At 45.9% G+C, this 11,791-nt stretch overlaps 1 protein-coding gene across 1 annotated transcript; it reads left to right on the top strand.

The window, feature by feature from the left end:
* Positions 1-747: 747 nt before the first annotated feature.
* LOC127908528 (amyloid-beta A4 precursor protein-binding family A member 2-like) lies at positions 748-10,643 on the top strand. Its single transcript, XM_052467071.1, has 7 exons — positions 748-840; positions 2,895-3,071; positions 6,160-6,339; positions 6,870-7,082; positions 8,036-8,155; positions 8,284-8,424; positions 9,892-10,643. Exons 2-7 carry the CDS (start codon positions 2,904-2,906, stop codon positions 9,961-9,963), a joined length of 894 nt encoding a protein of 297 aa, XP_052323031.1. The 5' UTR covers positions 748-840; positions 2,895-2,903; the 3' UTR covers positions 9,964-10,643.
* The last annotated feature ends 1,148 nt before the right edge of the window (positions 10,644-11,791 follow it).

Here is an 11,791-nt window from a genome sequence, read left to right as displayed (position 1 = left end):
TAATGTTGTTATATTAGCATTGTGCTGTCTGACTAGTTGACCAGGCTAATGTTGTTATATTAGCATTGTGCTTTCTGACTAGTTGACCAGGCTAATGTTGTTACATTAGCATTGTGCTGTCTGACTAGTTGACCAGGCTAATGTTGTTATATTAGCATTGTGCTTTCTGACTAGTTGACCAGGCTAATTTTGTTATATTAGCATTGTGCTTTCTGACTAGTTGACCAGGCTAATGTTGTTATATTAGTATTGTGCTGTCTGACTAGTTGACCAGGCTAATGTTGTTATATTAGCATTGTGCTTTCTGACTAGTTGACCAGGCTAAGTTTGTTATATTAGCATTGTGCTTTCTGACTAGTTGACCAGGCTAAGTTTGTTATATTAGCATTGTGCTTTCTGACTAGTTGACCAGGCTAATGTTGTTATATTAGTATTGTGCTTTCTGACTAGTTGACCAGGCTAATGTTGTTATATTAGTATTGTGCTGTCTGACTAGTTGACCAGGCTAATGTTGTTATATTAGCATTGTGCTGTCTGACTAGTTGACCAGGCTAAGTTTGTTATCCATTCAATGTTCAAGATGATATTGTTTTTTGGTGTTTTTTTTACGCTGATCTGATGTCTTCATCTATGGATGTCAGTTGGTTCATCAATGTTATTCCTTATACTAAGGAAATGTACCTTGTGAGTGTCCTTTTCAACCACACGATGGCGATCTCTCGTTCCTTTTTGACCATGGTGGTTTGACCACAGAGCCAAGATGGAGACTCTCAGACGGTGACAGAAGTGGACCTCTTCATCTCCACCAAGGCTGTCAAAGTGCTGAATGCCGACTCACAGGTGTGTGACTGCGAGAGAATTATTTAACTTCTTATCTCTGAGTTAATAAAAAAAAAAAAAAAAACAGGGTGTATTTCTTCTCTGTAAGGCCAAGTCTTTGACTATCCATTCACACACATGTAGACAATGCATCTTTTAAAGGCAATATTCACCCGTCGGCGAAAATCACATACACAGTAAATCGTAAATGTTGGGCTCAATCAGAAATTAACTTTAGATGTTCAAGCGCCCTATAATGTGGATCTAATGCGGATCGGATTGAATCCCCGCCTCGGATTAATCTGTGTCCAGGAAACCTGCCCAAAGATTCATTTGATTCTGTTTCATAACATTCCTCTGGCGCGTTGCTGTATCTTTAGGGGCCATGTTATTGAGGACCGTCCACTCCTCACAGAGTTATTACCACAGCAGTCATATATATTATTTACCCGCCCCAGGAGACGCTGATGGACAGTTATTACCACAGCAGTCATATATATTATCTACCCCCCAGGAGACGCTGATGGACAGTTATTACCACAGCAGTCATATATATTATCTACCCCCCAGGAGACGCTGATGGACAGTTATTACCACAGCAGTCATATATATTATTTACCCCCCAGGAGACGCTGATGGACAGTTATTACCACAGCAGCTATATATATTATTTACCCCCCCAGGAGACGCTGATGGACAGTTATTACCACAGCAGCTATATATATTATTTACCCCCAGGAGACGCTGATGGACAGTTATTACCACAGCAGTCATATATATTATTTACCCCCAGGAGATGCTGATGGACAGTTATTACCACAGCAGTCATATATATTATTTACCCCCCAGGAGATGCTGATGGACAGTTATTACCACAGCAGTCATATATATTATCTACCCCCAGGAGATGCTGATGGACAGTTATTACCACAGCAGTCATATATATTATTTACCCCCCAGGAGATGCTGATGGACAGTTATTACCACAGCAGCCATATATATTATCTACCCCCCAGGAGATGCTGATGGACAGTTATTACCACAGCGGTCATATATATTATTTACCCCCCAGGAGATGCTGATGGACAGTTATTACCACAGCAGCTATATATATTATTTACCCCCCAGGAGATGCTGATGGACAGTTATTACCACAGCAGTCATATATATTATTTACCCCCCAGGAGATGCTGATGGACAGTTATTACCACAGCAGTCATATATATTATCTACCCCCCCAGGAGATGCTGATGGACAGTTATTACCACAGCAGTCATATATATTATCTACCCCCCAGGAGATGCTGATGGACAGTTATTACCACAGCAGTCATATATATTATTTACCCCCAGGAGATGCTGATGGACAGTTATTACCACAGCAGCCATATATATTATCTACCCCCCCAGGAGATGCTGATGGACAGTTATTACCACAGCAGTCATATATATTTTTACCCCCAGGAGATGCTGATGGACAGTTATTACCACAGCAGTCATATATATTATTTACCCCCCAGGAGATGCTGATGGACAGTTATTACCACAGCAGCCATATATATTATTTACCCCCCCAGGAGATGCTGATGGACAGTTATTACCACAGCAGCCATATATATTATCTACCCCCCCCCTCCCCAGGAGATGCTGATGGACAGTTATTACCACAGCAGTCATATATATTATTTACCCCCCTGATGGACAGTTATTACCACAGCCCCAGGAGATGCTGATGGACAGTTATTACCACAGCAGCTATATATATTATCTACCCCCCCGCCCCAGGAGATGCTGATGGACAGTTATTACCACAGCAGCTATATATATTATCTACCCCCTCCCGCCCCAGGAGATGCTGATGGACAGTTATTACCACAGCAGCTATATATATTATTTACCCCCCAGGAGATGCTGATGGACAGTTATTACCACAGCAGTCATATATATTATTTACCCCCCCAGGAGACGCTGATGGACAGTTATTACCACAGCAGTCATATATATTATTTACCCCCCCAGGAGATGCTGATGGACAGTTATTACCACAGCAGCTATATATATTATTTACCCCCCCAGGAGACGCTGATGGACAGTGCGTTGCGTTCCATATCCTACATCGCAGACATCGGGAGCATCGTGGTTCTGATGGCTCGTACTCGTATGGCAGGAACATCCTGTAGTGAAGCTGATCTCTCCTCCTCAGAGGGGCCGAGACGGTACAGAATGATCTGCTACGTCTTCGAGTCAGAGGACGTGAGTACTATTGTATTCTGTTTTTGTTCTATTCTAGGTTATTCTGATCTGTTCTGTTTTCTATCCCCCCCCCATGCTCTCCCTTTGTACACTGCTGAATATTATTAATTTATTGGGGATTTTGGTCTCTGATTATTGATAATTGATTACCAGTGTTCGCAGAAGAAGGTTTAATGCTCAATTTAAAACACACCATTTTTGATTAAGCAATTTCTATACACTGTCTACAGTACAATACTACTGAACATAACTCATCTCTAATTTAAGCTTTCCTATAACACCAGTATCTACACTACATTACCAAAAGTATGTGGACACCTGCTCGTCGAACATCTCATTCTGAAATCACAGGCATTAATATGGAGTTGGTCCCCCCTTTGCTGTTATAACAGCCTCCACTCTTCTGGGAAGGCTTTCCACTAGATGTTGGAACATTGCTGCTATAACAGCCTCCACTCTCCTGGGAAGGCTTTCCACTAGATGTTGGAACATTGCTGCTATAACAGCCTCCACTCTCCTGGGAAGGCTTTCCACTAGATGTTGGAACATTGCTGCTATAACAGCCTCTACTCTTCTGGGAAGGCTTTCCACTAGATGTTGGAACATTGCTGCTATAACAGCCTCCACTCTCCTGGGAAGGCTTTCCACTAGATGTTGGAACATTGCTGCTATAACAGCCTCCACTCTTCTGGGAAGGCTTTCCACTAGATGTTGGAACATTGCTGCTATAACAGCCTCCACTCTTCTGGGAAGGCTTTCCACTAGATGTTGGAACATTGCTGCTATAACAGCCTCCACTCTTCTGGGAAGGCTTTCCACTAGATGTTGGAACATTGCTGCTATAACAGCCTCCACTCTTCTGGGAAGGCTTTCCACTAGATGTTGGAACATTGCTGCGGGGACTTGCTTCCATTCAGCCACAAGAGCATTAGTGAGGTTGGGCACTGATGTTGGGCGATTAGGCCTGGCTGGCAGTTGGCGTTCCAATTCATTCCAAAGGTATTCGATGAGGTTGAAGGCAGGGCCTTCTACAGGCCAGTCAAGGTCTTGCACACTGATCTCAACAAACCATTTCTGTATGGACCTTGCATTGTCATGCTGAAACAGGAAAGGGCCTTCCCCAAACTGTTTCCACAAAGTTAGAAGCACAGAATTGTCTAGAGCGTCATTGTATGCTGTAGCGTTTAGATTTCCCTTCACTGGAACTAAGGGGCCCGAACCATGAAAAACAGCCCCAGACCATTATTGCTCCTCTACCAAACTTCACAGTTGGCACTATGCATTGGGGCAGGTAGTGTTCTCCTGGCATCCTCCAAACCCCGATACGTCAGACTGCCAGATGGTGAAGTGTGATTCAGTCCAGAGAACGCGTTTCCACTGCTCCCATGTCCAATGGCGGCCAGCTTTACACCACTCCAGCCAACGCTTGGCATTGCGCATGGTGATGTTAGGCTTGTGTTTGGTTGCCAAGGAAACCCATTTCATGAAGCTACTAACAAATAAATCAAATCAAATCTAATCTTATTTGTCACATACACATGGTTAGCAGATGTTAGTGCGAGTGTAGCGAAATGCTTGTGCTTCTAGTTCCGACAATGCAGTAATAACCAACAAGTAATCGAGCTAACAATTCCAAAACTACTACCTTATAGACACAAGTGTAAGGGGTAAAGAATATGTACATAAAGATATATGAATGAGTGATGGTACAGAGCGGCATAGGCAAGATACAGTAGATGGTATTGAGTGCAGTATATACATATGAGATGAGTATGTAAACAAAGTGGCATAGTTAAAGTGGCTAGTGATACATGTATTACATAAAGATGCAGTAGATGATATAGAGTACAGTATATACGTATACATATGAGATGAATAATGTAGGGTATGTAAACATTATATCAGGTAGCATTGTTTAAAGTGGCTAGTGATATATTTTACATCATTTCCCATCAATTCCCAAGTAATCCTTCTCACCCCCCTAAAAGATTTAGATGCACTATTGTAAAGTGGCTGTTCCACTGGTTGTCTTAAGGTGTATGCACCAATTTGTAAGTCGCTCTGGATAAGAGCGTCTGCTAAGTGACTTAAATGTAAATGTAAATGTAATTAAGGTGGCTGGAGTTGAGTCAGTGTGTTGGCAGCAGCCACTCAATGTTAGTGGTGGCTGTTTAACAGTCTGATGGCCTTGAGATAGAAGCTGTTTTTCAGTCTCTCGGTCCCTGCTTTGATGCATAGTTATTGTGCTGAAGTTGTTTCCAGAGGCAGTTTGGAACTCGTAGTGTGTTACAACTGAGGACAGACGGTTTTTGCTACGTGCTTCTGTGAGCTTGTGTGGCCTACCACTTCACGGCTGAGCCGTTGTTGCTCCTAGATGTTTCCGCTTCACAATAACAGCACTTAAAGTTGAACCGGGGCAGCTCTAACAGGGAAAGTGATGAACTGACTTGTTGGGAAGGTGGCATCCTATGACGACGCCATGTTGAAAGTCACTGAGCTCTTCTGTAAAGCCATTTTACTGCCAATGTTTGTCTATGGAGATTGCATGGATGCATGCTCGATTTTTAGACACCTGTCAGCAACGGGTGTGGCTGAAATAGCCAAATCCACTAATTGGAAGGGGTGTCCACATACTTTTGTATATATAGTGTATCTTCATTCACCATTTCAGTTGGTCCTTAACCCGTGCTCTCTCCCACTTCTGTATTGGTGTCAACTTGAATAGCCTGTCACTTCCGTTGAATAGTTTCTCCCTCTCCCCTCTCCCCTCCCCTCCCCCTCTCCCTCTCTCTCCTCCCCTCCCCCTCTCCCCTCCCCTCTCGTTCTCTCTCTCTCCCTCCCCCTCTCCCCTCCCCTCTCCCTCCCCCTCTCTCCTCTCCCCTCCCCTCTCCCTCTCTCTCCTCTCGCCCCTCCCCCTCTCTCCCCCCCTCTCCCTCTCTCTCCTCTCCCCTCCCCTCTCCCTCTCTCTCCTCGCCCTCTCCCTCTCTCTCCTCCTCTCCCTCGCCCTCTCCCTCTACTGCCCTCCCCTTTCCTCTCCCTCTCCCTCTACTGCCCTCCCCTTTCCTCTCCCTCTCCCTCTCCTCCCCAGGCCCAGCTCATTGCCCAGTCCATCGGCCAGGCGTTCAGCGTTGCCTACAGGGAGTTCCTCCGAGCCAATGGGATCAACCCTAAGGACCTGAGTCAGAAACAATACAGTGACATCATCAATTCCCAGGAAATGTACAATGACGACCTGGTCCATTTCTCAAACTCTGACAACTGTAAAGAGGTGTGTGTGTGTGTGTGTGTGTGTGTGTGTGTGTGTGTGTGTGTGTGTGTGTGTGTGTGTGTGTGTGTGTGTACGTGCGTGCGTGCGTACGTGCGTGCGTACGTGCGTGCGCTTGCATCCGCGCCTAAGAGGTGTGACTGTAGTGATTGTTGACCGTGATTCATGACTCTAGATACACTCCCTCAACACAGTATAGATAGCAGATTACAGTAGAGTAGATATTGAGACTCTTGGCTCATGCAGTAGCTAGACAGCGCAAAGATGTTTACCAAAGTTCAGGATCAATTTTAGCCATTCGGAAAGCTAATCAAATTACACTGAATAGTACAAGTAAGTAGTGCTCTTGCTTCAGTGAGACCACTACTGAAATTCTGCATATATATTTGTTATATACTTTTGTGTTATTATTATTTTTCATATTTTTCATATTTTTATTACCAACTAAAATCCAGTTTATAAGATATACTAATCACTTCCACTTAAAGATATATATAAATATATGTCTCTGTGTGTGTTTGTGTGTCTCCCAGCTGGAGTTGGAGAAGCAGAAGGGAGAGAGCCTAGGTGTGGTGATAGTGGAGTCTGGCTGGGGCTCCATCCTGCCAACAGTTATCCTCGCTAACATGTTGAACAGCGGCCCGGCTGCCCGCTCTGGGAAACTCAACGTCGGGGACCAGATCATGTCCATTAACAACACCAGCCTGGTGGGCCTGCCGTTAGCTAGCTGCCAAGGCATCATCAAGGTCTGCAGCATGCAGTCGACTCTGCTCTTTTATCAGTCATGGAGGACAGGAGATGGGGAGGAGAGGAAAGGGAGCCATTCTAGTGTGGAGATTGAAACACAGTCATTCTAGGAAGCCATTCTAGTGTAGGGATTGAGACACAGCCATTCTAGGAAGCCATTCTAGTGTTGAGATTGAAACACAGCCATTCTAGGAAGCCATTCTAGTGTTGAGATTGAGACACAGCCATTCTAGGAAGCCATTCTAGTGTGGAGATTGAGACACAGCCATTCTAGTGTTGGGATTGAGACACAGCCATTCTAGTGTGGAGATTGAGACACAGCCATTCTAGTGTTGATATTGAGACACAGCCATTCTAGTGTTGATATTGATACACAGCCATTCTAGGAAGCCATTCTAGTGTTGAGATTGAGACACAGCCATTCTAGGAAGCCATTCTAGTGTTGAGATTGAGACACAGCCATTCTAGGAAGCCATTCTAGTGTGGAGATTGAGACACAGCCATTCTAGTGTTGGGATTGAGACACAGCCATTCTAGTGTTGATATTGAGACACAGCCATTCTAGGAAGCCATTCTAGTGTTGAGATTGAGACACAGCCATTCTAGTGTGGAGATTGAGACACAGACATTCTAGTGTTGATATTGAGACACAGCCTTTCTAGGAAGCCATTCTAGTGTGGAGATTGAGACACAGCCATTCTAGGAAGCCATTCTAGTGTAGGGATTGAGATACAGCCATTCTAGGAAGCCATTCTAGTGTGGAGATTGAGACACAGCCATTCTAGGAAGCCATTCTAGTGTGGAGATTGAGACACAGCCATTCTAGGAAGCCATTCTAGTGTGGAGATTGAGACACAGCCATTCTAGGAAGCCATTCTAGTGTGGAGATTGAGACACAGCCATTCTAGTGTTGAGACAGGTGTCATTTTTCGTGTTCCGGTCGTCCTGCCAGGGTCTGAAGAGCCAGGTGCAGGTGAAGCTGAGCATCGTGAGTTGTCCTCCTGTCACCACCGTCCTCATCAAGAGACCTGACCTCAAGTTCCAGCTGGGCTTCAGTGTTCAGAACGGCATCGTGAGTAGGATTATGATACTGTTACAATGCGTTATAAGTCTTGTCATAACCATGTCATAACCTCTCTCAAAATGATCCTGATAACAGCCATTTGGATTCAGAGATTTGTTTTCTTTCTCTCTCCTCAGATCTGCAGTCTGATGCGTGGAGGTATCGCGGAGCGAGGAGGGGTGCGAGTCGGCCACAGGATCATTGAGATCAATGGGCAGAGTGTGGTTGCCATGCCGCATGAGAAGATAGTCCAGACCCTGTCTGTGTCAGTGGGAGAGGTGAGCATCAGATTCCAATGACAGTTAGGTAACTGACAACTTTATATACGTTTTATAATTTATATCCTATCAGAGCCCGAAACAGACCAATCAGAAGGTGCTTTTACACCTGCATTGCTTGCTGTTTGGGGTTTCAGGCTGGGTTTCTGTACAGCACTTTGAGATATCAGCTGATGTACGAAGGGCTTTATAAATACATTTGATTTGATTTTATACAAATACAAGTGTGTCTTCACAATTAGCACTGATATGTCCTCTTCTCTTCTCCTCCTCATCCTCTCCCCCTCCCTCTCCTCCTCCTCCTGTCCTCCCTCTCCTCTTCCTCCTCTCCTCCCCTACCTCTCCTCATCCACCTCCTCTCCCCCTCCTCCTACTTCTCCTCCTCCTCCTCCCCTACCTCTCCCCCTCCTCCTCCTCCTGTCCTCCCTCTCCTCCTCATCCTCCTCCTCATCCTCCTCCTCTTTCCATCCTCCTACTTCTCCTCCTCCTCCTCCTGTCCTCCCTCTCCTCCTCCTCCTCTCCTCCCCTACCTCTCCCCCTCCTCCTCCTGTCCTCCTACTTCTCCTCCTCCTCCTCCTGTCCTCCCTCTCCTTCTCCTCCTCCTCCTGTCCTCCCTCTCCTCCTCATCCTCCTCCTCTCCCCCTCCTCCTCATCCTCCTCCTCTCTCCATCCTCCTGCTTCTCCTCCTCCTCCTCCTGTCCTCCCTCTCCTCCTCCTCCCCTCCTCCTCATCCTCCTCCTCTCTCCCTCCTCCTCCTTCTCCTCCTCCTCCTCCTGTCCTCCCTCTCCTCCTCCTCCTCTCCTCCTCATCCTCCTCCTCTCCCCCTCCTCCTCATCTTCCACCTCTCTCCCTCCACCTACTTCTCCTCCTCCTGTCCTCCCTCTCCTCTACGTCCTCTCCTCCTTTCCTACCTCTCCTGTGTCCCCTCCTCCTCCTCTCCTCTCCTTCTCTTCTCTTCCCTCTCCTCCTTCTCTCCTCCCTCTTTTCCTTCTCTTCTCATCCTCCCCCTTCTCTCCTCCTCCTCCTCCCCCATCTTCATCCTCTCCTAACTGTCCTCCTCTTCCTCTCCTACCTCTCATCCTTCTCCCTTTCCTCCTCCTCCTCCTCAACCTCCTCTCCTCCCTGTTCTGCTCCTCTTCCTCCTCTCCCCCTCCTCCTCATCTCCCCCTCCTCCTCCTCCTCTCTCCCTCTCCTCCCTCTCCCTCCTCCTCCTTTCCTACCTCTCCTGTGTCCCCTCCTCCTCCTCTCCTCTCCTCTCCTCTCATCCTCTTCTCTCCTCCCTCTTTTCCTTCTCTTCTCATCCTCCCCCTTCTCTCCTCCTCCCCCATCTTCATCCTCTCCTAACTGTCCTCCTCTTCCTCTCCTACCTCTCATCCTTCTCCCTTTCCTCCTCCTCCTCCTCAACCTCCTCTCCTCCCTGTTCTGCTCCTCTTCCTCCTCTCCCCCTCCCCTCCTCCTCTCTGTCAGATCAACATGAAGACCATGCCTGCAGTGATGTTCAGACTGTTAACAGGGCAGGAGATTCCCGTCTACATTTAGACTCTCCACGTCAGAGTTCTAAATTGCACCCTATTCCCTATGTAGTGCACTACTTTAGACCAGGATCCATAAGGTTCCGGTCAAAAGTAGTGCACAATGTAGGGAATAGGGTGCAATTTATTGCGCACACCTTATCTGCATCTCTCTCTGTGTACTCGCTCACTGCTTCTGCATGTCTGGGAGAAGTTGAACAGACGGGGTGGTAGACAGTCAGTGGAGCCATTAAAATGAGCCTGTCCTCCGATTTACAGTGCCACCAGCCTCCACTGGGTGATACATTAGGAAGGTGTATTTTTCTATCACGTTATTTTCCTGTTACTCGACTGACAGGGATTACCCCATTCTCAATTTAAGGCTTCTTTCAAACATAAGATAAGCTGTGTGTGTGTGCGTGTGTGCGTGCGTGCGTGCGTGTGCGTGTGTGTGCGTGCGTGCGTGCGTGCGTGCGTGCGTGTGTGTGTGTGTGTGTGTGTGTGTGTGTGTGTGTACATGCAAGGTCTTTAACGTTTTCTTATGACGAGAGATTACAAACACAACACATTTTATTTTCAATGTTCAACCCTTCTTTTTCTTTTCTTTTATAAGATTATGAGCTGTAGTTGTCCTGTAAATAGTTTGTTTTACTGCTGAAACTGTAACTCGGTCTGTCATTATTGTTCATTATAAACTGGGTGGTTTGAGACCTGAATGCTGATTGTCTCTGACAGCCATGGTATAACAGACAGTATACCACGGGTATAACATCTTAACCAATACATCATAGGACAAGGCTATTCTTTAATAGCAGGGTATTGTAGCCTGGTCTGTCGTTGGAGCGCCTCTCTGGACAATGCATGACCACTACCTTAGGAGTTGGCAAGACAGCACAAACAGATCTGGAACCAGGCTAGGGGGTATTGAGCTAACGTCTATTCCCTATATAGTACTCTACTGATGACCAAAACCCATATGGCTCTGGTCTAAAGTAGTGCACTATATAGGGAATAGGGTTCTATATGGCTCTGGTCTAAAGTAGTGCACTATATATAGGGAATATGGTTCTATAAGGCTCTGGTCTAAAGTAGTACACTATATAGGGAATAGGGTTCTATAGGGCTCTGGTCTAAAGTAATGTACTATATAGGGAATAGGGTTCTATAGGGCTCTGGTCTAAAGTAGTGCACTATATATAGGGAATAGGGTTCTATAGGGCTCTGGTCTAAAGTAATGTACTATATAGGGAATAGGGTTCTATAGGGCTCTGGTCTAAAGTAGTGCACTATATAGGGAATAGTGTTCTATAGGGCTCTGGTCTAAAGTAATGTACTATATAGGGAATAGGGTTCTATAGGGCTCTGGTCTAAAGTAGTGCACTATATAGGGAATAGGGTTCTATAGGGCTCTGGTCTAAAGTAGTGCACTATATAGGGATTAGGGTTCTATAGGGCTCTGGTCTAAAGTAGTGCACTATATAGGGAATAGGGTTCTATATCAAATCAAATCAAATCAAATCAAATCAAATTTATTTATATAGCCCTTCGTACATCAGCTGATATCTCAAAGTGCTGTACAGAAACCCAGCCTAAAACCCCAAACAGCAAACAATGCAGGTGTAAAAGCACGGTGGCTAGGAAAAACTCCCTAGAAAGGCCAAAACCTAGGAAGAAACCTAGAGAGGAACCGGGCTATGTGGGGTGGCCAGTCCTCTTCTGGCTGTGCCGGGTAGAGATTATAACAGAACATGACCAAGATGTTCAAATGTTCATAAATGACCAGCATGGTCGAATAATAATAAGGCAGAACAGTTGAAACTGGAGCAGCAGCACAGTCAGGTGGACTGGGGACAGCA

Source organism: Oncorhynchus keta, chromosome 17, assembly GCF_023373465.1.
Source record: "Oncorhynchus keta strain PuntledgeMale-10-30-2019 chromosome 17, Oket_V2, whole genome shotgun sequence".
NCBI lineage: Eukaryota > Metazoa > Chordata > Actinopteri > Salmoniformes > Salmonidae > Oncorhynchus > Oncorhynchus keta.
The sequence above is the reverse complement of the archived record's forward strand: the minus strand, read 5'-3'. Positions and strand labels throughout refer to the sequence as shown.

Coding starts and splice junctions, on each gene's coding strand:
- LOC127908528 (XM_052467071.1), top strand. CDS start 2,904: ATGGACAGTGCGTTGCGTTCCATATCCTACATCGCAGACATCGGGAGC. Junction 3,072..6,159: donor ACGTCTTCGAGTCAGAGGAC/GTGAGTACTATT, acceptor TCTCCTCCCCAG/GCCCAGCTCATTGCCCAGTC. Junction 7,083..8,035: donor GCTGCCAAGGCATCATCAAG/GTCTGCAGCATG, acceptor TCGTCCTGCCAG/GGTCTGAAGAGCCAGGTGCA.